At 42.5% G+C, this 27,949-nt stretch overlaps 1 protein-coding gene across 1 annotated transcript in view; it reads right to left on the bottom strand.

Annotated features, from left to right (window-relative positions):
- The window catches only part of LOC126403292 (poly(rC)-binding protein 4-like), a 55,938-nt gene that overhangs the window by 3,261 nt on the left and 24,728 nt on the right, over positions 1–27,949 (bottom strand). The window contains exons 5-13 of the mRNA XM_050065873.1: positions 25,939–26,055; positions 20,199–20,330; positions 17,453–17,581; positions 14,327–14,401; positions 11,227–11,298; positions 7,739–7,780; positions 7,571–7,646; positions 7,022–7,071; positions 1,901–2,070 (exon numbers count right to left, since the gene is read on the bottom strand). Coding sequence (XP_049921830.1) covers positions 1,901–2,070; positions 7,022–7,071; positions 7,571–7,646; positions 7,739–7,780; positions 11,227–11,298; positions 14,327–14,401; positions 17,453–17,581; positions 20,199–20,330; positions 25,939–26,055 — 863 coding nt within the window. The remainder of the gene's footprint in view (positions 1–1,900; positions 2,071–7,021; positions 7,072–7,570; positions 7,647–7,738; positions 7,781–11,226; positions 11,299–14,326; positions 14,402–17,452; positions 17,582–20,198; positions 20,331–25,938; positions 26,056–27,949) is intronic.

Genomic DNA, 27,949 nt, shown 5'->3' with positions numbered 1-27,949 from the left:
CATAGGCCTAATTGATTATCAGGTGTCTGCACGCTGTAAAGTGCTGTCATAGGGGCTCAGTGGTGTGATGTGTTGACATGTTGATGCACCTTATTTTGTACCCTAAATAGATCCTTATATTCAATGGATCTATCATATTACATTATCGTCAACTTCCACTTTTTTGGCTGGGCCCTAGCAGAGTGAAGCCAGCCCTATAAACACTAGAATCTGTCTCTTACAGGAGGCAAATCTGTGGGGCTGAAAAATAAAGTCAACAACGAAGTGCCAAAAACTGCAGTTCCTCTATTGGCCACTTGAGGCTGGCTCCAAAACAGAGTCAACCCCCATAGACACCCATGTTAAAATGCCCAACTTCACAGCAGAAATAGACATGTTTACAGCCTGGTCTATAGCTAATCCCCCCCATCATGACAACTGTACATGGTAGAATTTTTATATAACTCCCCTGTTTACATTTTATTAAGGCTTAAGGTTATGAAAGATTAAGGGTAAGGCCGCTTTGAGTGACAGGCTGTCTACTGATAGTGTCCTCAGCTTCTCCACAGATCCACCCTCTCGCCCAAATATGGTCACTTCTGCTTAATGAAGTTACAATATTGGTCGTTTGAGTGTTGGAGTTTTCCCATCAACCTTTGCCCTTTAAAGATAAAGAGGCCCTGCAGTGATTTAGATGGTAAAGTTTTGCCATTTGCCATTCTAGCAAGGCTTTTATTGTGAAACATTTGCAGGAAGGAAGTTGTTGTGTTCATCTTGCAGTGCTTGTACCTTAGTTTAAAATAGTTTGGCTGTGATATTGTGTGAGTGATATGACACTAACACTTAAGTAGGTTTATTTGGCATTTAAGTGATTATATATGACTTACCCGCCCTGTTTTTGTCACCTGGTCTGTTTTTGGGAGCAGCCTTTATTATCTTTGACAGTGTTTAGTTTTTTTTATACTTATCAGGTCGTACTGATCCCAAATAGCTAGGAGAAATTAAGAATGCAAACCAAACAAAAGTTTGGGGTCTCAGGAGGATATAATGGCCTCACAGACCACCGCTGTCTATAACACTGCCTCCATTTAAAGGTATGTTATTACGACCTGCTCCACCGTTTACAACACTTGAAACAGACAGATCTATTTTCATACATGAATGGAGTGTAAATGAGCCTTAAGGACGAAAAGCCAATTTCAACAAAACACAAGAGTTAATGTGTGATTGTTCTTTTGTTTCTACTTTTTGGATATGATTAATCAAAACTATTAGAAAGCAGTTGCATTTATCATTGTAACAATCACCGCAGCTGTGTTTATGAGGAGACGGGTCTCTCCTACTACAGTGTTTCTCTAAGCGAGATTTATTGTCCATCATTGCAAGAGTCAGACAAAACCAGATTTTGATGGATAGTTAAAATTAATGACAGACGTTGCCTCTTGTGAATCTCTAATAGGAAGGACTGATAATTACCAGTTTGGTGTCGTATTTTAATTTGCAGGAAAAAAAGAAATATAATTTATGGATTTTATTTGTACTTTGCCTATTTTTCTTCTTATTCTGACTAATTTTATTTGTACTAACTACTTCATATGTGCAGATTTTTTTGTCACGTGTACTCCGGTGATTCACTGTAAGCCTCGTGTCGCATTATGATGAAGTATTGGAAAAGATAATTAAGAAAAAGATGCCAGAGCTGCACTGCAAATACTGAATTCCAACAAGACGACGCTTCTGTGTCGCACAATACCACCAGGCTTTTACTCATTCCCTCGAGGCCAATTACCAGCAGCATAAGGACATACCTCATTATCACTTATCACTCTATGGCGTGACCTTTGACCCTTTTTGAATCAATGCATTTCTCTCAGGCCTGCACTCGCGGTGACTCATTAGGCGGCTGTTCACTGGGTCTTACCAGGAGGTAATGAGGTACTGGGCCAAGTTGATGCTGACCGGTGTTCCTGTGATAGTGACATGACGGTCACTCGTCCCGTCCAGTTGGCTGCCGATCTTGATCTGAGCTCCTGACACCTGCCTGATCTCGTTGATCTTAGTGCCCTGACGGCCGATGATCGAGCCGATCAGCTGCAGGAGGACAGAGGCAGAGACAGATCTGTTAGCTTGATGGGAAAAAAAGCAGACATGGTTTACGAGGAAAGGCTTCAATAAATCATTTGACTGATTTTCGTAGTGCTGGTTGTAATGCCGATGGAAGTGATTCTAACAAAAAGCCTCAAAGCAAAAACACTATTACAATAAAAAAGAAGTGTGCGCTGCTGTTGGGCTGACTTAATGCAGTCCACTCTGAATATTGCAATTACATTGTCTTCAGTGGATTGGTCATCCATCATGCATGTCAAAAGCACTTTTTTTTTTCCCGGAGCCTCCCTTAATTGCTACTGCGTGTGCACCGGTAAAAGAGACGAGAGAAAGCACATTTGCCTCTCATTAATCTGAGTGGCTAAAAGGTTATTGATTCCTTAGAGTGGTGATGACTTCCCAAACAAATCACTTCCCAAACACATGCCAGCTAGATGCATCTCCACACTAATGGAAAACATAATGGGAAAATAACTCAAATATATAACATACAGTCCCGTCGGCTTGAGCGTTCCCTCTGCTGTGAGTAGATTAGACAGTGACATGAGGTTTTTATTGCATTCCAAAATGCATTATCACTTTTGTTCTGCTTTCATTACCCAACCTGGACCCCCGCCTATTAGTGACAATAGATATTTAACAGAGCCAGAGCTCGGGGGCTGCGTATCAGCTCAAGTGCAGGGTGTCAGGGCTCAGTGACAGGGTTATGCTGCCAGATATATGGTGAGTGGGACAGACAGTGATGAAGTACTTGTAGTATGCGTGTGTGCTGGCAGCTTAACAGCGGCTGGCGCATACAGTAGGTAGAAATACACACACAAACAGGGCGTTCGTGCTGCACTCGTCCCCTGCATTTCACATTCCTTTCCTGAGAAGTAAGCAGCCTGTTCCACAATGTCTGATTTGTCACACAGCGATCTGGTCGGTCCGCCTGGCTATTATTGGCTCAGCAGTTTATTCAGTGAGAGCGGCCGGCCTAAAGAGCAACTCCAGAGACAATAGCCACTACAGACAGTCCTCAAATCACAGATAACATGTCTCCCCCACTGAGACCAAGAATCTCCACAGGACTCTGGCCTTTTACACCAGCTGTCAATAGACACCAGCTGTCAACAGCTCACCCACTTTGGCGTGCATGACCTCAGACAGCAGCATTCCTATATGAACAACCCTTAAAAAAATGCAGCCAGAGCTAAATAAATGACACAGGAGACACAGCAGGTATGCTTGCTGTGGTGATTATTTTCCCTGAGCATTCAAATATCATTAATGCTGCACTACACTCCTGGTCCTCAACTATAAGTGGCCTACATATTGTTGAGTTCCTGCTGAGGCAGTCATTTGAAAGGACACAGGAAGAGGGATGGGATGGTGAGGGTGCAGCCATTTTTCTTCCGGCTAAATCTTCCTCGCGCAGAAGTGCAGTACATACTGCTGACTGGGTGTAAGCAGTTTCTCAATGCATCTGTGTGTGTGTGTGTGTATGTGTGTGTGTGTGCAGAAGTCTCCTTCGGCGTTCAGTGTGTGAGCACAGAGCGGGATTGTGCGGCCGGCCTGAGGGGGGACGGAGGGCTGAGGAGGCTCAGTCATGGCTATAAGTCCTCTCTTCTGGAACAATGGCTGGAGCTTACAGCTGTCCCTGTCACGTATAGCACTGGACTCCCTCATTCCTCTGATGCATTGTGCCACTCGCCATGTGGGGGTTTACTTGGTTAAAAGAGCCTTCAGGCATTTTAGAAATGTTGTTGAAGGGCTGTGGCTGTACAGAGCACTGAAACCTAATCAATCCAAACCAAGAGAACAAACTGAAAATTAATTTCACGTCTGATTTTTTTCTTTGCTGACACTCAAGGATTTTGATAAATTTAGTTTAAAGAATAACACTGGTATTTACACAAGACACACGTGACTAACTTAACAATTGCCATTCCCTCCACTTATTTTGTCCTGTACTTTAGTAGTTCCGTTCGGTACCGACAAATAATGCCTGCAAAATAACGTGATACTTTTTAATCTGTAAATTTTATTATATTTTATTATTTTTTACAAACAAAACAAGTTGTAAGTAAAAGTTTAATTTCTCATAATTAAAATATATAAATGTCGAATTTCCCTCAGATTAAAGAGGTGGCTGTCTTGATGAGGAATCTATTAGTAAATGATTTGAACCTTAATGTTTTCTTTTGTTTTTATTTATTTATTTCAGTGGTTTATTTTCTTCTCCCCTTTAAGCACCTGATTTTGTTGTGATTTAATTATCAAAACTGGTGTGAAGCATTTGTAATTATCTTTTGTAAATCCTGTGGCTGCCAATAAAAATCAAAATTAAAAAACAAAACAAAAAAAGCAATTTTCTGTAGGCGGTTTTATTTTATTTTTTTAATAGCGTCTGCCAGGGATTACGTTACCTCGTCAAAAAGCCTACATGATTTTTCCATTGGATATTGGATTATTGCTGAAAATAAACTGTGTGGCAAACAAATGTTTATGATACTTACACATATTTTTCAGCAAGATAATCATCACAAATGACCACTACTTATATGATCATTGAAGCCTTAATGCACTCGCCGGAAGTAAAAAGCTAATATTAGGCTATAAATGTGCTACACCATGGTCACATGACCTTACATCCCCACCATAACACAACTGTAAAGCTGTGTTCAGTCCGACTTGGCGTGATGATGATCTGTAGTCTCATTTAGCCAGCTTTTTTAAGACATATAGAAGCGTCAAAGTTCACAAGGGGGGTATTTACTGATGTATTTTATGTCGTAGAACAAAATGTGAGTCTCTAAAGCTTGTGTTAACCACAGACCTTATTCCAGGCATCTAACCAGAAACCCATTCAAAACACCCATTGACTTTAAGACAAATGAACCAAACTCATTTCTGTGTTTTAGGGCCCATTCCTGGCGGACTCTATTGGAAACAAACAAACAAATCCTATGAAAAGACCGACGAAAATACCAAACAACTATTGAAACACAGCAGTGAGCCACAGTGTTGCACAGGCTGACATGTTCCTTCACTGTAGTTTATTTTGAGTCAGTCCCACGTACACCATCCTGCTGCTGTAAATACTCACAGGCGAGTAGAAACCTGCAGTGGGAAAAGGTCTCCTGCAAATGCACTTATTTACTCCTGTTTGGGTACAGATTAACAGTGCTCAGCTGTTTCAGGATCTTTCTTTGGCTTTTAAAAACGAAACTATATATTTGTGACCAGATTTCAAAGTTTTACATCTTCATTAGGAAGTAATGAGTTTCAGGAAGTCATTATAAATTGGACTAACACAGTTTTTTCTCAAATGGGGGTATGGGTACCCCGAGAGTTTTTTGCTTTATTTTATTTTATTTTATTTTTTGCATTATTCCTAAAATAATTGCACTATAATAAGTTCAGTAAAAATGTAAATGTAAGGTTGATGAACCACATTTACTTTATTTTCAAGGCAATCATTATTTGCTCTAAACTGTCAACTGCCTCAACAAACACAATCCATGAATGTATAAAGAGAACTGGATAGGGGTTTAGGTTTTCCAGGTGTTTAAAGATGCAGCATGTGCACAGGGCTGGTACCTGTGGTTATTCCACAGGCTAGTTAATAACATGTCGGGCAAGAAATCCAAAGTGTGGGATCATTTTGAGAAGGTGNTAGTAAGGTTTTGTATTTCTCTGTAATGTAGCACAGTGTTAACAATGTTACTGATACTGTTCTTTATCACACCTTCAACTCAAACCATTGTGTTGCCCCACCCAAAATATATAATTCAATAATTACATTAATATCGTAAATATGCGGGTGACTAGTTGACTAATGGCCCTAAATTACAACTACTAGTCAACTATGAAATGTGGTAGACAATGTAAATCTGCCCAATGGCATCACATCACGGACCTGCAAGTTGTAATTCCACAGTTTGGCCACTACGTCCAACTGGCTTCAAAGCCTGGCGCTGTTCCTGGGGGCTTGATACAGTCATACTGATGTTTGTTCACTGTTTTTCTACCATAAATGTTTTGTGCTGGTCGGGGTGTACTGGACTGAAAAAATACTTCAAAGGGGGTACATTATTGATAAAAGATTTGGCAACCATCAGACTTGACATATTGAGTGTTTTGGTCTTTTTACCGTATTTGCTGACAGTGAGAAAAATACAGAAAATAAATGCCAGGCTCATCTTTTAACATTCTGAACATTTCGTTCTTACAGTCATTGTTGTTCTGTTTGTATTCTGGATGAAATATGTGCAAATTAAATCATGAATCATTAATGACTTCATCATAAATTTGACTTTAAAAGAGAGCTTTCTGTCTGTCATTTTTCTAAATTAAATTCAATAGGAAGCAAATTAGTACAATTAAAAGCGAGATGCTCTCCATCCAAACCAAATATGCAGTGATCGTCTAAAGGGAAATGCAGTCTGACTTTATTTTTGAAGTGTATCTATGCATCGTGATTTCTCCTCTCAGATTGGAGAGACGTTTTATCAAACCCTGGCGGAGGCTAAGTGAGGAGGGAAAGGATCTTTGTCTGTTTTCTTATTGGCTGTTTTGACAGCAGACAGCCTCTAAGTAGGTCAGGGAACATGAGAGGATTTACTGAGCACTCATGGGAGTCACTCTAAGACACTGCAACTGCAGCCCAGACAATAATGCGAAAAGGATCCATATCAGCTCAGAATCCCTTTAACCTTGGGTTAGTCTGAGGTTAGAATAATGAGGATAATTAGTAAGTTGCCAACATGTCTCTCGTCTCTTTTGAAGTTACACCACAAGCCTTTGCAGTTGCAGCTACTGCATTCAAAGTCACCTGCTCCTGCGCTGTGTACATGTGAGATGAGCGCTGATTTCCTGATGTTTTTTATTTTCCTTGTCGTTCAGATGGGAAAATACGAAAAATATGAAGAATTAAAAAGTTGCTTCTGCTTACATCATTGGGAATAAGCAGCTCCTGAGATGTCTGAGAGTTGGAGTCCATCCCTGGCAAGAGAAAACACGGGAATCAACTGAATGAAATTGACATAACAGACATTTGAATATTCATTCAACTCCTTTAGCACAAGTGAAGCCACACAAACCCGGCACTGATATGCTGGAAAAACCCATTGAGCTGGGAACTGCTTGATATGTTAAAGCAGTTAATTTCCATTTTAATGGACCGATGTTTAACACGACACTCATTCTTTTCCTTCTCCCAGTTCTCTGACTCTGCGGAACGTATCATTTCACATAATAGTTTCTATGAGAGAGCTATAAAGCCTCATCTCCTCCTTCCTCACTGACACAAGCACATTATCAGCACGGCTAATGACAGCGAGCCTTTATTTCTTACTTCTAAAGGCAGGTGGAAAATCTGCGACAAATTAGAGCTGGAGAAACAGAGACAAAACTCTGCAAGCTGCTTATTTTCCCACTTGTTTGACTGTCATAGCAGTGGAATATAATTCAGGGCAAATACTAGTATTACTGTTTTACATACCAGGTATGATAGTCTGAGCAGGCTGGGCAATTGGACTCAGGCCTTGCTGCATTGACAGCTGATGGAGCTTGGCCATCTGTAAAACAGAAAGCAGAACCTGATGCACTGAACCATAAAGAACTCATGTTATATTAAATCATAATATTTCCACAGATGCTCATACTCTACCTCTGAGTGTGGAATGCCATATTGGTTTTGCAAAGTGTAGGCCTGAAAGAGAGCGTCCTGCATTAGGTAAATTACAGCAATAAAACATCACACACAGGCAATAAATCTGCAGCCTCTTAATGGAAGTGCCTCACTGTCAATACATGCCTCTTTTGTTTTTCAGAGTAAGAGAAACGAGCGTTTGTAGTTCAGCTCTGAACTTAACATACTTTTCGATTTACTCTAGTGGTCTCGTTCCCAGAGCAGGCACCACAGTTTTGGTTTTATTAGTCCAGGCTTTGACATCTCTGAATTTGCAGCATCCACCCCAATGCACAGGAAGCGAACTGAGTTTTGCTTGTAATTTTCACAGCATTACAGATAATGAAAGATTCAACAGGAAAATCCCTTTTTTTTTAAACACAATGTCCTTGTTACTCTGAATAATCCACAGACCTCAGTGTCAACAGTTATACGGACTATTAAGTAGCTGCTGTGAAGATTGTTGGTGGACTGTCCTGATAAATCAGTTTTACTTCCCCATCATTTGTGGTCACACTGCTTTAATTTTAAAGATAATTAAAATAATTGCAAAATCAACCAATTCATCCCTTAAAAAAAAAAAACATCTTGCGGTGTATCAAACCCATTATGTAGAAAAGTTTTGAAGCGGTAACCCTTCCCTTTGTCACAAACTGGGCTTGCACATTTGATAAAGGTACATAAACTGAGCATTGATATTACACCTAATATAAGTAGTGATGTTCCTAGCGTCTAAATTTCCTGACGTTTACACAGAAGTTTCAGGTAAGCTTATCTGGGGTCAGGCTGTGGAGGCAGAAGGCCAAGCAAAGCACCCCAGATGTCCCTCTCCCCAGCGACGCTTTCCAGCTCCTCCTGGGGGACCCCAAGGTGTTCCCAGGCCAGATGAGATATGTAACCCCAGCGTGTTCTGGGTCTGCCCCGGGGCCACCTCCCAGTGGGACATGCCCGTTCTATAACGTTGTAATTTTTTTTGAAGCATAAAATTCGGCGAAGCAGACCAAGAGATATTGTCTTTTATATCCCATTCAAAACATGGCGCCTACAATGCCCAAGATGCAACTCGGCCACCGACAATTCAGTAAAACATGAGGGTGTGTTATGTTAGTCATAGCTAATGTAGCTACAAGCCACTACCCTCAAGCAGAGATGTCTCAGAGAACTAGTAACCTTACTTCTTTCTAACTCGACACCCCCAAATTTTTGTTCTTCAGATCTGTAGTTTTCAGCCCCAACCAACACTGACTCAAGTGACATCATCTCCAGACGTCCCTCTCCCAAGCAACACTTTCCAGCTCCTCCTGGGGTACCCCGAGGCGTTCCCAGGCCAGATGAGATATGTAATCCCTCCAGCGTGTTCTGGGTCTGCCCCGGGGCCTCCTACCAGTGGGACGTGCCTGAAACACCTCTTACAGGAGGCATCCTTATCAGATGCCCAAACCACCTCCACTGATCCCTTTCGATGTGAAGGAGCAGCGGCTCAACTCCAAGCTCCCTCTGGATGTCTGAGCTCTTTACCCTATCCCTAAGGCTGAACCTAGACACCCTTCTGAGGAAACTTATTTCGGCTGCCTGTATCCGTGACCTCATTCTTGCGGTCACTACCCAGAGCTCATGACCATAGGTCAGGGTTGGGACAAAGATGGACCAGTAAATTGAAAGCTTTCCCTTCTGGCTCAGCTCTCTCTTCACCACGATGGTCTAGCACAGTGCCTGCATCAAAGGGCCGCACCAAGCTGCTGAACCATCTCACGATCCATTCTACCCTCACTCGTGAACAAGACCCCAAGATACTTGAACTCCCCTGCTTGAGGCAGTAACTCTCTCCCAACCTAGAGGGGGCGACCCCCGGTTTCCGGCAGAGAACCATAGCCTCAGATTTAGAGGTGGTGACTCTCATCCTGACTGCTTCACGCTCAGCTGCAAACCGCCCCAGTGCATGCTGGAGGTCACGGTGAGATGACACCAACAGAACCACATCATCTGCCCCAAATCGGACCCTTTCCTCCTCCCGGCTGCACCTCGAGATCCTGTCCATGAATATCACAAACAGGATCGGTGACAAGAGGCAACCCTGGCGGAGGCCAACACCCACCAAGAGTGTGTTTGACTTTACGCTGAGTATGCTGACGCAGCTCTCATTTTGGTCATACTGGGACCGGATGGCTCGTAGCAGGTCTACCCAGAGCTTTGCTCTCTGTCCCACAATATTTTAAAACACACTTAAAAAATAACACCTGGAAGAACATCAGCTCCGAACTCTTGATTTCTGGTAAGTAGGCTACGATACAGGGCTGGTTATGGTCGCTGAGCAACATCAGGCGCTACCTGCCTCCCTGCCCCCTAAAAAGTTGGCACAAGAGTCAGCGCCTGACTTTATATTTTCCAAGGGATAAAAGATGCAACATGTGTCACAGAGGCCACTTTTCAATCCTGTGAACAGCACAAAAAAAATTCCCTTCCCTCCATTTTGGCACTGGGGCTGTAACAAACGCCTAAAAGCTCCAGTACCTCAAAACCACAGCAAACAAAGCTAAAACTGTCTGCATGGCTAGATACCACTAGAGGTTCTTAAAAAATTTTTTTTTCTTTTTTTCTGTTATTTTGATGACCTGACCCTTTTTAAAGAATTTGCCAAAAGCATGTTTAGTATTTGTGCAGTCTTGCCTGTTGGCTACGTCATTTTTTGTCTTATCCCCACATTATCTTAAATAATGCAGACTCACATACTGCATGTTAACCCCCTGCCCTCCTCTCGCTCCACCCATCGATACTCACTTTAACTTCATTTCTGTCTATCCATCCATCCATCTGTCTATTTTAACTCAATTCTGCCTGACGCCAGCTGTCTGGCTACTATTACCAGTGCATCCTATATGGTCATAAACTGGAGAGGGGAGCTCGGCCTTTACAGTGCATCAGTACATTAGAGGTGTGTTTATACAGGAAAGCACAGAACACCAAAAATTATTAGCAATAATCTTGCAATTTACAGCATGAGTGATCTAAACTGTGATGTCTTTATATTTCATTACCCACAATTATTATTTTTTCCCTTCAACGACGAGCTGATTTGTCAGAGGCTGCTGTTATTATGACAGTATCTGCTATCGCCGTCATGGGAGGAATATTCCTAAAGCCGAAATGTTTCTGGTGCAGAGCTAGGCAGGACTAAAAAAGAAGACTGTGGTGGTGGTGGTGGTGTGTGATGGCATCATGTTTCATGAGGGGTTATAGCTCTTGTGACGGGGTAGAACAATAGCTGCAGCTTACGCTCAGCTGTTGTTTTTAATGCCTTGTGCCAGATGATGGACTGTGTAAATTTGGACATACCACACAACCCTTAGGTCCTCACAGCCCTGACACTCATTCCTCCTGCACTCCATAGTAAAGTTTAGGGCCAACGTTTAAAAAAATGTGAGTTGATTTCTGGATATGTTTTTTTACATTAATGAATGTCCAGTTACCTGCTGGAGGTCCAGGCCACCCTGGGTGACAGAGTACAGAGGGTGGGGTGCAAATTCTGATGCCTCAAACACCTGCAAAGCACAATAGGAAAGTACATGGCTCATTACTGAAATATCTTGATGTTTATACAGTCCAAACAGTCATTATTTTTGCAATGGAAGTGATGATTAGTGAGAGTAAATGTGTTCTCACCAGCTGAAACCCTCCATGGTAAATTTTATGTAAAAAATAATGAATAAAAACTTCCAGTTTCATTTTTTCCCCCTGCTCTTTCGCCACAGATCAAATTTGCTCTGAGATGGGCTCTCGAGGCTGCATTTCTGACACTTTCACACACCTAACAGGCTTATAGGCCATGACTCATCCGCAGACCCTTTCCCATTCCACTTCATTTTCTCCTCTGACAAATTACACAAACATCCCTTATCACTGCGCTGCCTTCATTAAAGCCATCTCCCAGTGACCAGGACCTCGCCCCGGGTTTAATTTGATAGCTTATTATGGGTAATATCAAAAACACAAAGCCATTCCATAAATTGACCAGAGTCTGAGGCAGCACAAACACTGTCAGAACTGCTGACAGCTATGCAGAATATCTGACTGCTGCTGCAGCCGGAGGAGACGGCAGGCCTCCAGTCTCGCTGGCTAATCTTGTGACTTGCTCCATGGGAGGGTGGATATCTGTCCCTTCTCAAACACTCAACCCCTCCCTCACACACACACACACACACACACACCCAATCCCCCACCAGGGAGCACCTACATGAGTCTTGTTTCTCCACAAGAGTGAGCCAAGAACTTCAGTGAAAGATCGGATCAGTGGTAATACCTCCTCCGAACATTCTCCAGTGACCAGTTGTAGTTTCATGTAAGGTGGGAAGGTGAAGGTGTCAGCCACAAATTCTAATCTCGTGGATCTCAAACTTTTTAGCCCTGCTGGCGATGTGGCTCTAATATCAGTCTGTCAGTCAGTCCGTCACTTTGGTCCATGCTAAAATACCATTACAAATTTGCAGGTAGTCATGGTGCTTGGAGGATGAATCCTAATGACTTAAATGATCTCCTGACTTTTCACTTAGTGCCATCAGCAGGTCAAAGTTTTCCCTTATCTTGTGTCATGCCACCATGAGGTCCACATTTGTAGTTTTGAGAGAAATGTCTCGACAACTATTGAGACTGCTATTAAATTTAGTTCAGATCTTTATGGATGAATTGTTGCAACTTCAATTAACTTTTCTTCTAGCACCATCACTGGGAGATTTATAACCAAATACCTGCAAAATGGCAGGCAAAGGGCTGGATCATGCTAGAAAAGAAATTAAACAAGGGCAGATTTGCAACAACGTATGTGCATGTATCTACAGTATGCACTGCCTCTTTTTGCCAGTTGAGTTAATCAGCTGTCCTTTGGCTCATGACCAATATTTCCACAAAATCTTGGGCAAGTCTTTTTATCCATGTGGAAGTTCGGTGCCTTTTTCGCAGGAAGCTGCATTGCATACCAGGAGGGCCTGGTACTGTGCGGAACAGCATACCGGAACACTTAATGAAACTGAGCCACTGCTAATGTTATCACTTCACCCGTGCTTTTCCTGCTATGACAAGTCAAAATGTCTGCTTTGGAAAAGGTCCACTGGCATGAACACACACACACACACACACACACACACACACACACACACACACACACACACACACACACACACACACTCACTCACTCACTCACACTTGACCTCCATGCCAAATTTCAGCCTCCTAAGGCAAAAATCGTGGCCGCCAAAGGGTGGGAAATTTTTTATGGACCGACTGACGGACAGAATGAGCTGACGGTCGCAGCTAATAAAAAAGTGAGCTAGAGAGAGGATTTTAAACCCTGCTTACTTTCTCACATGTGTGAAGTGGGTGTGATTGTTGGATTGTCATTTTCTGAAGGTTACAGAAATTGTCGGACATGGCCCCCAGTTCAGCTGTTGAGAAGGTACGTGGGGAGTTTCCAAAGCAGATCCCATTGAAGAAATACTTCACCTACAACATGACCATTTGTAAAGCAGTCAGTCATGCCGTGTTATCTTGAATTTGTGAAGTGTTTTTCTCGCATGCCTCAACAGAAAACAGAAATCATATTGATTCATTGATTGATTGGGGACCATCTGTTTACAAACTCTCACACAACTCGTGCAGTATAATCCAATTCTCATTTATCCAGTCGTCTGCTCAGTACTTACCAAACAGATGCATTTTCCTTAAAACCTTAATATTTTCAGTTTTAAATATTAAGGTTTTAAGGAAAATGCATGTGTTTGGGAAGTACTGAGCATACAGCTGGATGAATGAGACTTGGATCAAACTGCAGGAGTTGTGTAAGAGTTTGTAAACAGATACTTTGATATAGTTTTGCTGTTGTTAAATGTCCCCCATCAATCAATAAATCAATGTTGAAGGCATGTAAGAAAAACTTTTCCTCAGTAATTCAAGGTAACACATTGATTTACAAATGGTCATTTTGTGGACTTCATGACCTCGCCATCATCCTCAGCTGTGCTTCATGTTTAGTGCAGAGTAATTAGCACGTTAGCATGCTAACATGCTAAACTAAGATGGTGAACATGGTAAACACTATGCCTGCTAAACATCTGCAAGCATTTGCCTTAAGCATAACAGAGCCGTTAGCATGGCATTTGCCCTCCATCCTCCTGGGAATCATTTAAATAAATAAAATAACAAAAACGTTTAACAGTATTTTTTAACAACTAACAAAATAGCCAAATTGTATGTTATTCTTTGAAAAAAATATCAATAATTTAGATTTCTCTCCTGTCAAAAATCTGCTCATCTTAAACTCAACATTTAGTTTTGCCATTTGAATAAAACTTGTAAAATAATAGCCTCACTAGCTTCAGAGCACTTTCACTGTTCCCACAGGAAACAGATTCATTCATCTTCGGCTCATTCAAGATCCACATTTCCTCCCCCGATCTAACTCTAACCCCCTGTGAAGCCCCTAAAACCATAAAGCAGGATTCACTACACAGTGTGAGAACCGCTGTGCTACCATATCATAGATAAGCTACACAACTTGTGTGGTAAAATGGTTCTCACCTGGTTTCCCGCGATGAGGAGGGCAGCTGGTGAGGGGCTCGGTCGATAGGGGATGGTGGCACCCTTTGGAGGAGACTGAAAAGTCAAAGACAAGGGGTCAGAGGTTTTAATAAATGCTTATTGGAAACCTCAAAGACATGAATAAGCTCATCTTCTCTGAAATGACATCAGCTCTCCTGTCAAAGAGTGAGACACTAAGTGCAAATGGTGTGTAACTCTCTGGTACATTAAGATACAATAACAATTAATGATGAACTAAACTGGTAATGACACCGACATTATTCCCTTCCTTGTTTCCGTTTGATAATATTAGTCATTCATTGAATTATTGAAGCCGTGTGGTGAGAGCTCTTTGTGGATAATAGCTCTGAGCTTTAGTTTGCATTGGAGCTGCTGGCTCTGCAGTGGTTTGCCCTCTGGATAAATCAAGCATCCACTGACAAGGAGACATTTGAAGATAAAATTCTTCAAACACCAATGAGAAAAGGAGATTATACAGAGTACATGACACCGTATATCTTATCGAGTAACTGCAATGTTGGCGATACTGTTTTGGGGTTTAAAATGTAGAGCATCTTTTCTGCGGGAGCAGTCACAGCAAATTCTTTGTATAACTTTGCATAATTTAAATCTTGGAGCCAAAAGCAAGAAGCCGCTGGTACAGAATCCTAATGAAACTCGCAAGCCTTTGAAGAAAGCCCTGGAAAACTGGATCAAACTAGCAATTAGTCAGTCAGGTCCAGCTGCAATGCTAAAACAAAAAGGACTTGTGCACTTCCATGAACACACAGGGAGAAACTGTGCTCGGGGTTGTTTTTCTCTCATCTCCTCCTCGATTTTCTCAAGAGAGCTGTTGTCTAAAGGTGGACAGATTTTGCTGCAGGCCAGTGTGTTTTCCTTCAGCAGATTAGTGTCCTCTCCAACAATACTGGGCTCTGACCTGAGAGCAGCACCTTTTGACTCTTCGCCAAAATGTCTCATCTGGCAGATTAGAGCACAGGAGGTCAAAACATTAAAGAAACTATGTACTTTCTTGACATTTCCTGTGTTAGATGAGGATTAGAGTTGTTCCGACACTAATACCAGTACCCGAAATGCCTCCAATACTGCCTAAGATGCTGGATTGGGTATTGGCAAGTACGCACACCAAGCATTGATCCGGTACCACGTAATTTATCAATAAACTTGAAAGTAGTTTGTTGGGACTAACGCCGTTGTCACGCTGTTGTCAAGCATGTTCAAGCGATGCGATGGAACCAATGAAGATTAATAACAACATTGGCGAGTGTTATTGACAAGGCAAATGCTGCTATTGAGGCTCCTCTCATAACAACTGACAATGTAATTTGTTTTGACTTTGCTCCGCTCCACTCTTAAAAGCCCTGCAAAACATGTATGTTGACATGGCTGTGCATCAGTGTGGACTTTATGATGTTGGATTGATTCCACTCCATTTCAGTGCACCGGTGCTTCGCTAAATGCATAAGGGCGAGGGCTGGGACAACTCTTTAAATGGAGTGTAATCTGTCAGCAAGCGGCAGCAACCACGTTATTGTCAGCTGACAAAACAATGTCAGCCTATGGGGCAAAAGCCATGATTGTTTTCCTAGTTGACAAATAATTGCCTGCATGGTGATTTACTCAATGTGATTTTATTAAACATAGTACTTTGATGATTTTCAACCAGCTTTGTATCGTGACAATGTGGGCAGTATGTGTAAATTAACTGTGGTAAACTTCCCTCCATCTAACCAGTGCCTAGATCTCCCTGTTCCCACCCAATGGAACTCCACTGGTTGATGTGTTATTGCTGGCTCTGGGGCTGTTGCTCAAACTACAGACTGTACCTCCGTAGTTTCGTATTTCCCGCCACCTATGCCATCACCATGGACACAAAGAGTATAGAAGTGGCTCAAGAGACAGATCCGCCCCCCTTTCTCTCTCAAATTCAGACCAACCTCCAATCTAACGTTACAGGCAGTACTGATCAAATATAAACCAAGATTATGTTACTGCAGTGCCTATTTCTTGCTTAAAATGTCTTCAGAAACATATTTTAGTGCCCTGTTTAGCTGTTACAGTGAGAGTTTGTCAACAGGAAGTGGACACCATACTGTTTTCTGCATATTGAAAACAAAAGCTGACAAAAAACTGAGATGAAACCGTAAAACTAGGCAGTGCTGATCAAATATAAGCCAGGATTCTGGTACTGTGTTGCCTCTGATGTTTTTAGAAACCTGTTTTAGCTGACCTTTTAATACCAGATTGTTTATTACCAGCTTGACACCATTGTGTCAAACAGATGAGTTCCCATTACAGCAGGAGCATTTACTGGTCCGGTGCGGCGCTGTGCTTTCTGGTTGTTGTAGGTTTTCTACCTTTTGGGCAGAAGTGAATGCCACATTCCTTTTTTTCTGTTTTCTCTGGTCATGTAGCACCAATTCCAAAAGTATTTGTGTCTTCCTACTGCATTGACAGACTAGTTTTTTGAAAAGACCATCTTTCTAGTGGTGAAAAACTTCTTTAAGCCGCAACGATATTCATCTCTGTTGATTAGATTGTATGGGCCATGACATGTACGCTGCTGTCACCGCTGCAATTTAGTAGCAACAACAGCTGGTGTGCAGACTCCGCCTATTTGGTGCCCCCCCATCCAGAAATGGTTAGAGTGAATGCAGTGTCAAACTGAAGATGGAAACGGAGTTAAACAAATTCACAGTTCGGTCTGATATCAGGAAGGATCAGTGGTATACAGCTGTTAACTTTTCTTAACGCAGATGGTATTGGGTCAGTACTTGTTATTGGCTGATACACATGTTTGGGTATCAGTATCCGGAAGGCGGAAATGGTATTGGAACATCTCTAATGAGGATATTGTTACAGAATCTATGTTCAGCAGCACTGTGAATCTAATCATAGCAGCATTATGTAACAAAGAAGAACAACACAGCCCACTAAAAATGCATCAACTTCTGCTGCAGTGCAATAAACAATCAATGCATGCCGGTGAAATGAAAACATGCATGTCAACAGCAATTATTTCCTTCATACAGCTGCAGCAGCAGAGCTCCGACAACATGTCAGCTAAGTGAGGGTAGTAAGAGAGAGGAATGGTACGCTTCCTACCTCCAGGATTACTGTGCAGATGAGCTTGACACACTGGATTACAGACTCCTGATTCCCAGATATCGTCACCCCTCGCTCAGTGGAGTTGGGCAGCAAATCCCCTGCCACCTGTATCTGAGCTCCGGTGCTCTGCAAATGATAGGGTTTTGGAAAAAAAGATTAGCTTGATTCCGGAGATAAGACAAGTCGTTATTACTCTGCCATGCCTGCTTTCCGTGCCTCCCTGCTGGCTTCGCTGACCTTATATTATTCCACCTATACTGTCGGAGACCAACCGTGCTGTATGTTTAACGTCAAGCACTGTCAGGTTAGAGATAAATGAAAAGTCACCCGTGGTCAGCCGAGGTAATTCTCTCAATTTTAGCTCATATATTCCTAATATAGCATGTCTGCAGGCAAAAGGAAGAGTTTTAAAGATTTATCTGCTGATGTCTCTATCAGACTGCAGGGTTTTTGGAGGCCATTGTTGAACCACTTACATCACAAAATGCTTCTGTAAGTGAGCATGTGTCCTGTGGCAACCGAACAAACAAAACAAATCTGCAACTGAAACAAATCTGGGTTATGAACATGACGAGAAAATCCGTCTAACCGCAAAAAACAACAACTGGATGCCATTGCCAGTGAAGGTAAAGGCTAAAATGAGAGAGAGACTATTTGTAGATCGGTACAGAGCTAAAGTTACAGTGACAGACGTCTCTGGCAACAGATCTGATATGTTTAATCCTGATGTTTCAACTGGGCCTAAATGAAGTCAGGAGTTTTTCCCTTTCAAAGTTGCCACTGCTGAGTCATGCTGTTTGTTGTGTTAGGTGATCTATCGGACTTCATTGTCTCACTAATTTCCTGCCTTAATAGCCAAATCCAATTTTAGTCTGGTGCCAGCCTAAGTGCAGATACCACCACTGTGCTCCGGGTGGAAAATCTCAACAACTATTGCATGGATTCACATTAAATCCTGGACAGACATTCATGTTCTCCAGCGGGTGAATTGTAAGATTACTGGTGATCCACTGACATTTTATCGAGCGCCACCAGCAGGCCAGAAATGTTTATTTGCCTTATGATCATGTAACTGCAAAACTCATGACATGCCCCTTGGTCTCTGCTGTACTTCCTGTTTTGTGATAATTAGCAAATGTTAGCATGCAAAAATGGTGACCATGGTGAACTCTAGCAGCAACCTCAAGGGGTGAAAAATGAAGCCAATGTGGTAGTGCCATAAATTGCAGTTCCTTGACATTACAGCCGAAATAAACAGCCCGGTACAAAACGTGGCTATGGCTAATTTCCACCTTCATGACAACTCTACTGAATTTCTTATATAATTCCCTTTTTCCACCATAATTTACGTGTACAGTATATGCCATTTTTGAAACACAGGAAAACCTGCTAAAATAGATGATAGACTCCTTTCCCATTGCTAGTAGACCAGGGATACTCAACTTACTTTGGGTGTTTCTAAGTACTGAGAACATTCAGGGCTTAAACTGGACCTCTGTACGGGGGTCCTGGGAATCCTTGCCTGGCACTTTTTTGATAAATAATCTCTAATATGATGCTTTATTAAATGCACTCTTTGCTTTTCTGTGCTTTAACTGGTGTGTCATGTTTGGCGTAACAACAGGCCGTAAAACAGGTTAGTAAACAGTAGAAAGCAGCATTAAAGCCACTGAAAATGTTACGGTGGTTATGTCTTTTTTATCTGTTTTTTATTCGGTCTCTCTTGCAAACTCGGTACCAACTAATTTGGAATGATGTAAGAGTGCTGCTCGGATGGAGACAGATGGTACATTGTGGCATCCTGTCATAGCACTGCACCGGCAAAGGGGCTAAAATTAGCACGTCCCCCCGGATGTCGAGTTTCCGTCACTGCCAGTCGGAGCCAGTCGGAGCTGGAGCCAATAAATACCTGTGACTGCTGCAGAGTCACTTGACCCGGGAGTGAATGCTGATTGTACTGCCAGATGTTAGTGGGTTTTTTAAAGTTACACATAATTAATGGCATGGACGCTTTGAGGGACAGGTTGTCTGCAAGGTATCACTACAGTCTGTGAGTCAGATCCACCCCTAGCTCCTCCACAGCTCCACCCTCTTGTCCACATATGGTCACTTCTGCCTCTTAAAAACAAGATGGGGATGGCCATGGAACTCGACTCTTCAAAACATGAGTCCACAAACCAATTGGTGACGTCACGCTGGCTATGTTCATTATATTTATACAGTTTATAGGTAAACATTGGACCTGCTACAGCATGGTCACAACCTTACGTTAGCATGTAACTCAAAGAAGAGTCACAGCGCTTCTAGCATGGCTGTAGGCTCGTTACTAATACTTCTAGTGCATCTTTGTAATTTTTGTATTTTATTTAAATTCTGCTTTGATGTAATTTGCATGTTATGATATGATCTATGACAAATTATTCATACATTCATTATTTTATACCATTTTGTTGCTGCAGTGATTCTGAATAAGAGCACCTAACACTTACCTAAAATGTATTAGCACAAGCAGGAGGACTTACACTAGTATAAGGCACAAAACAAAACAGCAGCAGGGGGAAAAGAAACAACAAAAAAAGAAAAAAAAGAATTGTGGGAAATGAAATATCTCTTCCTTCCAGCTGCAGTTTATTTTCCCTCATCTCCAGAAGCAGATTTTTTCTCTCCATATTTCAATGTTGGTCCAGCTGCCTGTGCAGCAAGGACGGGGAGGATGGAGTAGATTTGTGTTCTGGCTGCTCACCTCTCTGATCTCCTTTATCTTGGCCCCCCCTTTCCCAATGAGAGAGCCACACTGGCTGGCAGGGATGACCAGCCGCAGGGTGACTGGTGGCTTGGAGCTGATGGTTCCGTTGGCCACCAGTGCGGTCAGGTCCTGGAGGGAGATGTGGGGAAAGAAAAAAAAATGTGGTGAGAGGCGACAGGAAACAAAGAGCAGAGAGAAAGACAGAGAGAGTCCCAGAGAGAAAAAAACATGCAGGTCAAAGTGAAAATGGAGGGAGAGGAAAGCTACTGGAGGGTTTTATCTCCAACAATTAGGTTAGAAGAGGCATTGAGCTCATTTTATTGGACAATTTAGGCTTTACATTAATCTAAACACATTTTCAATTTCAGTTTTATCCTTACGCCTTACTCAGCAAGTAACTTGGGTGAATGTTTAGAATACTACAATGAAACTGTGAAACTAAACCTCCCCAGTAATACCGACATTCAAAACTTTAAAGAGCAAAGCAGATGCTATACTCATGACTCCACCATTTCAGAGTACTGTTTGCTGAGGAAACTCTACGGTCTAGGTACCATGTCTGAAGGGTTACTTTTGGCTCCAAAGGTACCATATCAAAAGTGCTCGATGGAAACGAGGCAAATGTAGCCAAACCTAATTTCCACTGCATCAAATGGAATATCAGAAAAAGGCAGATAGGATCTATACTGGAAGTGGCAGGTGGATCTAAGCACCATCTAGCATCTGCACCTAATCAACCTCTGTAAGTTTCACTGTGTGCCGGGAGTCCACAGGAGGCTGGCCAGCAATGTAGGAGCTGTAATCCAGTCCTGTGTGGGGTCTTAAAAGGCTGTTCAATCATTCATATGAACTGCTGAATTCTCCATGAAAGGGGGGACATTAATTGCAGCACTGGTAGAGAGCAAATCGTGCTTTGAGATTTTCACTCTGCTGCATAAAACTGAGCCAGAACACCTCGTCTGTGTGTCCTTCCTACTGCAAATACACTGGAGCTGGTTACCTTGGGATTTCTTTACACAAATCTTTTTGAAAAGAACTGACTGAGAGGATGTAATATGAAGGTTTATACATCTACATTTTGATTAGTCCCTTTTCTCGTAATCTAATGAAACTGCTATCAGATGAGGTCCAGTTATAAGGAATAATTTGACATTTTCAGACATGCATATTTGATTTCTTGCCTACAGTTATGAGATTATTGATCCTTTAAAGTTCCCCTCCAGACACGTTTTAAAGTATGTGAAAACACTCTGCTATTATTAATTTTGTTTAACATGCTTTTCCCACATTAAAAAGCTCCCCTCTGAAAACAGGCCAGATTCAGATCTACTCTGTCTCCCTCAATGAGCACTTCTTGATCTGGCCTTGCGCCCCACCCACCACTGATGCTTGCGCTAGTTTAACCAGTAACAGAGCAGTGCGCATCAAGATGGCTACCATCAGTGTGTCCTGTAACACGAACACTAGAGGAAACATAAGAGTAAAAATTGTAGAGAGCTTCAGTCTGACCCAGACTGAAGCTCAACAGGAAGCGCCCCGAAACCGGGAAGCCGGCCACAGAGCTCTCTGTCGGTTGATCCGTTGAGTGCTCCGTCGGCTGCAGTGCTGATCTGCAGCAGTAGTTTCAGTTCGTGGTCTATTTTCTTTGTTTTTTCTTTAGCCTAGCATCACTGCTCGCTGAGCAGACAAACACACACGCACTAACAGAAAGATATACAGAGACAGACAATTAGCTCTATGTGTGATCAGAAAATGGTAGAGGAGCAGAATTGTGTTTTAGTCACCCCTGCAGCTTGTTCAAAAACTTTTGTAACTTTTGTTATTACAAAGTAAAAGTTAAATGCAAAAAAAAGTACAGTTGCATACCAGTAATACCAGTACCAGAACCAGTATCTGCTGAAATGGCAACAGTACCCAACCTGACATGTAATAAGTCTGCTCTGCACTGGAGGTGGCGTTGAAGTCTGTTCCTCCAGTGATACATGCTTCCTGTATTAGACAGTGATTGGCTTTTGTGTTAGTGACGTAGCTAATCTAGTTTGCCTGGAGTGTGTTTGATTCTCAGGTTTTAGATATGTGCACAGACATCGGCCCCTTCAGTAGAGGAGTGTGAAGATAGCTCTCTTGTGACAAACCCTGCACAGATACAAGTCAGTATAGGTCAGATGCTGTATGAGACTAGCCTGGTTCCAGACCATAGACCCCGCCCACTCAACTGAGTAGGCTTGCATTACTGGTCTGGCATACTGCAATGAATTTGCGATTTATCTCGTCCAAGCGATGGAAGGACCAATGAACGCCGGGGGTGGGGGCGGGTCTAGCGATTAGCCAATCAGCGCCGCCGGGGGTGGGGGCGGGTCTAGCGATTAGCCAATCAGCGCCACGCTGATGTCAAGCTGTCCGCCCGTGGGTAACTGGTGAGGTTAGCAACAATGGCGACCGCTACAGATCCTACAGACCACATTAACGATGCTATTGAGGTATTTCGCCACTACTCGCGTTAATGGAGGACCAAATTAAGGAAGCTACTAAACTGGATTTAACGGGGATGCAGCTGGGCGTGCACGACGACGGAGACATTTTAAACGGGCAATGCTCGCTTGTTTTCGGCACCCCCGAGGCATGGATACTAATGACGTCAGATTCAGGGTGAGTCGTTGATCTCTACTGATTGGTTATGGAAAAATCAAATTCCCTCCCCCTTGTAAATCGCCTTCAGTGGAAGCCATGTCAGACTGAAGGTTCTGGGAGCTTCAGTCTGACACTCTAGCTAGTAGGCTAGTAGGCTAGTATGAGACATAAACATAACTCGCGGGTGGGGCCAGCAGGAGAAACGTTACTCCACATTTTCATTGGGAAGTAAACCTGGAAGCTAGAAACCTTTTTTTCGCTGTATGCGTCAACTCCATTGGAGTGAATAAGCGCCATGTTGGGATCCAGTATCTCGGTATTATTATGAATCTTAGCCTTTAAATCACACACATGAGACTGGTATCAATCGTCTTATCTAACTTTCCCAAATTGTTGAACTGTTCCTTTAAACTACAGGAATGTTGGACACACATTGTGGAAAACTCATGAGAGCATGGGAGGAAATACTTTAAGTGCCTAAAGTCTGATAGATCGCTATGGCTGCAGTCCAATTATACATCATTTTATGTCTGATGATAATAACAGTTGAAGAAAGAATGGGTGCAGCATATGTCTCTGTTATCTGTATGATATATTTGGATGAAGAACCTCGCTGATTTGATGAGTGTTTTTACAGTGCAGGTAGCAAACATCCTGTGTCTGCTCTCCTGTGGGTGGAGATTGAGCTTTTAATTAATGAACAGTGTGTCTCAGTGAACCTTTGAAATGTAAATATGCCGTGCTGTCTCTCTTCCCATCAGAGTTCAACCCACAACAAAATGTGTGACAGAATGCAAAGCCGGCTGCTTGTTTTTCAACGGCTTGTGTTTGCAATAAAATTAGCAGAGTTTGACTTAAGAGCGGGACAGCATGGACGCGCCACCTCAAGGGATTTTACTTATGAAGGGAGCTGCATAATGTCTCCAATAACGGTGAACTTTATATTTAAAAAGCATACTCTGATGTGGCACTTGTGCCTCTCTGCTCCGCGTCTATATTTAGTGAGGCGGATCGGGCTCTCTGACGTCTCGTCTCATTAGAGGAGGCAGCTCGTCTGTACAATCACAAGACTCTGGGCGTCATTTTCTTGATTTGATCTAAAAATATGAGCCACATCTTAACAACTGTGAATGTTCCCATACTTTCCTGTGACATCCTAGCAAAAAAATAAAAAGAAACCCACAAAGCGCACTGGCGGAAATAAGACAGCGGGATACACAGGCAGTGCTCACACAAAAGAGTTACTGGGCTTAAATCCCCAAAGCATATTGTGTTGCTTGTGGCACTCCAGCACAGACAGATTATGCGGCTTTCATGCGTGCTGTGCCTTGACACCTGGGAACAAATACATGTATGATACTGTAGTGAATGTACTGTGCTATTAGAGCATGTCTTTCCAGATTATCAGATCACTTAATTTGCATAAATGTGTGTGTTTGCACTAATGTTGCAGCAGTCAGGGGGGGACTTCATCCATAAAACACAGACGGAAACGCACACAAGTGATCAACTGCCAATGAAAGAACTAAGTGCGCCTGTCTAATCATAAACTATTGAGACAGAAACAAATGCCAAGTCTAATACTCAGAGGCCAAAAAGCAGATTATTCCCCCTTTGTTTTTAATTAAATGTGTCACACATACAATAACTCAACTATGGTGGAAGCAGCGCGCAGTGGGTCAGCCAACATGTTGCCATGGAAACTCAAGAGTTTCAGGGTTGAAAAGAGGTGAGTGTGAAAGATCTTTAATGAATACTGCACTGTGCTCCCAGCCAGCGTGTGTTTACTGAAGGCTGTCGACCTGCGCAGGGAGCACCTGTTTCCCTGCCAGGGTCTGCTGTGATGCTAAATCAGAGCGAAGACGGCTCTCATTCCACCATATTAATTAGCGCGGTGATGGACAGTCACCATGGGGATTAATGGCAAGAGGAAGCTGTCATCTATAACTCATTAGTAGACGATGAGAAGGTGTACAAATCCCTCTCATTAACAGGTACAAATTAGCATCCCTCGCTCTTTTTGTGAGTGGACTGAACATGTGTTGCCCAGAGAAAAGCATTTGTGTGACATCACCAGACAAATTACTAACAGTACAACACACATCACGTCATTCCTCTTATAATAGCCAAAAAAATGGTTGTACAAGAGCAGCAGCTTAATCCACTTATCCCAAATTTTCATCTGCAGTGTAATCGTATCTGAGAGCGCATCAAGTGCTATGAAACACAGCTGGAAAGTTTTCCTTCCATCACTTCAGTTTAGAGTATAATCAATGGCGATAAAAGCACATTAGTGGTAATGTTGGGATGAAGCTAGGGAAGAGGTTTCTTGTAATAACGCTGTGAAATGGCTTCTTGCACTTTTTTTCACGTCTCAGAAACAAGTTAGTTTGGCTCCACAAAGACTGTGACAACTTCCAAAAGCCTGCCACAGACAATGTCTGATTGCACACTAATTGGTTTTCTCTGTAAAAAGCCACAAGAGATCAGTCCTCATTTTTTAAAATTTTTTTTTACAGCAAAATTTTTATGATGATGGATTGAGTGGATTTTGTTGTATGCAGTGACACTGACGTCTACATGCACAACATATTCCAGTTTTTGCCCTTACTCTAAAAAATAATAGAAATATTCCTACTAAGCTGTTTACATGGCTAATAAAGATAAATATTCCACCAATATTCCTATTTACATGTGGCTGGATATACATATCAAAATATCGAGGTGAAACGGCTGGAGCTAACTCAACTAAAATAAAAGATTTTTTCAAAGTTTTTCACTGGTGACAAACTTGTTCAACCAGGCGAACACACCCCTTGTACTGAGACCTTGAACTCAAACCATTGTGTTGCCCCGCCCAAAATATATAGTTTAATGATTCAATTAATATCGTAAACATGCAGGCGACTAGTCGACTAATGGCCCTAAATGACAACTATTGGTCTACTAGGAAAATTCTTAGTTGGGTGCAGCCCTAATCCAAAGGAATATGATGTCCTTATGTCTCGTATCAAATTCAGAATATTGTCATATTGGGAAAAATAATGAAATATGTGTTTGTGCATGTAAATGTAGTCACTGAGTGGCATGTATTATGGTCAGTTACCTCCTCCAGTTTGTATGTGATCATGGTGAAAGCTCTGAAGACGCAGTCTGTGGAGCCGGTGATGGTGATGATCCTCTCTGGACATGAGCCCTCTGAGATGTTGACCCGAGCGCTGCTCTGTGGGGACAATGATCATTAGGTCAGTTAATGGTCAACATTAACAGTGTAGTCAGTGTAGTACCCTTATTTGCTTTCTTGCAAATAAGGAGCAGATATATAACAGATGCAGTGTCATACTTAGCCAAAGACATGATGCTCATGAGCACAGTGGAGAAAGACGGGTTCAAGAAATTAAAGTGCTAGACTGCAGGTATGAGCTCCCAGGCAGGAAATATTTTTCTCAAACTGAGTGCCGTGTGAAGCTGAAAAATCGTTTGGTTTCTTCAGGTGTCAGACATTATCAGGATACTTTTGAAACTTGCAGCATTATCAAATTATATATCGTGATAAATATCGAGATCAATCAATACGGGGAAAATTATCGTGATAATATTTTTTGCCATATTGCCCAGCCCTAGATGCTAGGCAGATTTATTTTAGCTTTCGACAGAGCCAGGCTAGCTGTTTCCCCCTGCTTCCAGTCTTCATGCTAAGCTAAGCTAACTGGTTTCTGGCTGTACCGTCACATTTACCGTACAGATCTGAGAGCGGTATTGATCTCTTCATCTAACTCTCCACAAGAAAGCAAAAAAGTGTATTGTCTATTCAGGTAATCTTATGATTCGGTTTCAAACCGTTGAAACAGTTCGAAGAGACACACTCTACAGTACAGCACACTCACGGGAAGGAGAGTCGAGTGACACGAGGCAAAGGAGGTGAGACAGAGCTATAGAGCACATCTCTGTATCTCAGAGTGACAGCGTAATAGAGTTTCTTCTCGGGGCATTGCCCTCAGATGACAGATCTCCTGCCCTCCTCTCCTTTCATTTTGTGTCCTTGAGTTGAAGTCACATGAGCAGAGGCGGGACAGTGCTCTGAGCTCTGGGACATTTTCTCCAGTCACTCCAGTGAGTCATGCTCCCACTGTGACTGTAAGGCCCGGGGAGTGGCTGACAGGATGAGGCTCATACAGTTGGGAAGTAACAAAGGCCAAAACTGGCTGGCTGGATGAATGGATGAATGACTACCATGGGTGAGTGGTTTATCCAGCAGCTCTGCAGGGCTGTATTGTCCCATCACCTCACTGTTCCTCTGTTTATCCCTCTGCCTCATAAAGTACAACATAAAACCTTTAGCAGCCAGAGAAAGAAATGTACTGCCACGGTGTTGGCCTAATTACTTTTTAATACAAAGAGTTAACCAAGCGGCATTAGTTTGGCTGCACCCTTGAGATTTACAAAGAGGGAATGGAGGAGCAGACAGAGATGAAGGAAGCTGTTTTAGGCAGGAAGAGAAAGAAAAGGGATTTGGTGAGAGAGCGGTTAGAGGAGGGGTAGTGAATGATGGAGAGAGAGGATTTAAATTGAAAAGGTGCCGTTATTGCCCAAAAGGCAATTCGGACGATGTATCTGCTCTGTAGTTACGCACGTGTCAGGGTTTTTGAACAACCGCACCAACCTAGCTCAGTGTGAGAGCCAATCTACACTGCCCAACCTGAAAAAATATACGTTAATGAACCACCCGAACCTGACCCACAAACAGCCAACTTTATGCAATTATAGTAGTGCAGTTGTCAGGAGTGAGGACTGAGACAAGGACAGACAAGGACTGAACCCTCCAAGGTGTGTGTGTGTGTGTGTGTGTGTGTGTGTGTGTGTGTGTGTGTTTGTTTCAGAGGGAGACCGAGGGGGAGCAGAAAGTGGTAGGTGGACTGCAGCTCACAATGTTTCTGTAAGTTATTAATAGTTTACTCAGAGCGCTGCTTTATCACTTTTTTAAGCGGCCACCTGAACTCGTGATATTTACTAGTAAGCTTTCCTGGACCTGCCTGACACGCAGGTTGTGGGCAGTCCTCTGCATCGCTGCTGCTCTGTATGCTCAGGCAGACACAGGCAGAGGAAGAGCTTTGTTA

Source organism: Epinephelus moara, chromosome 16, assembly GCF_006386435.1.
Source record: "Epinephelus moara isolate mb chromosome 16, YSFRI_EMoa_1.0, whole genome shotgun sequence".
Classification (NCBI taxonomy): Eukaryota; Metazoa; Chordata; class Actinopteri; order Perciformes; family Serranidae; genus Epinephelus; species Epinephelus moara.
This window is presented reverse-complemented; position numbering and strand designations above follow the sequence as displayed.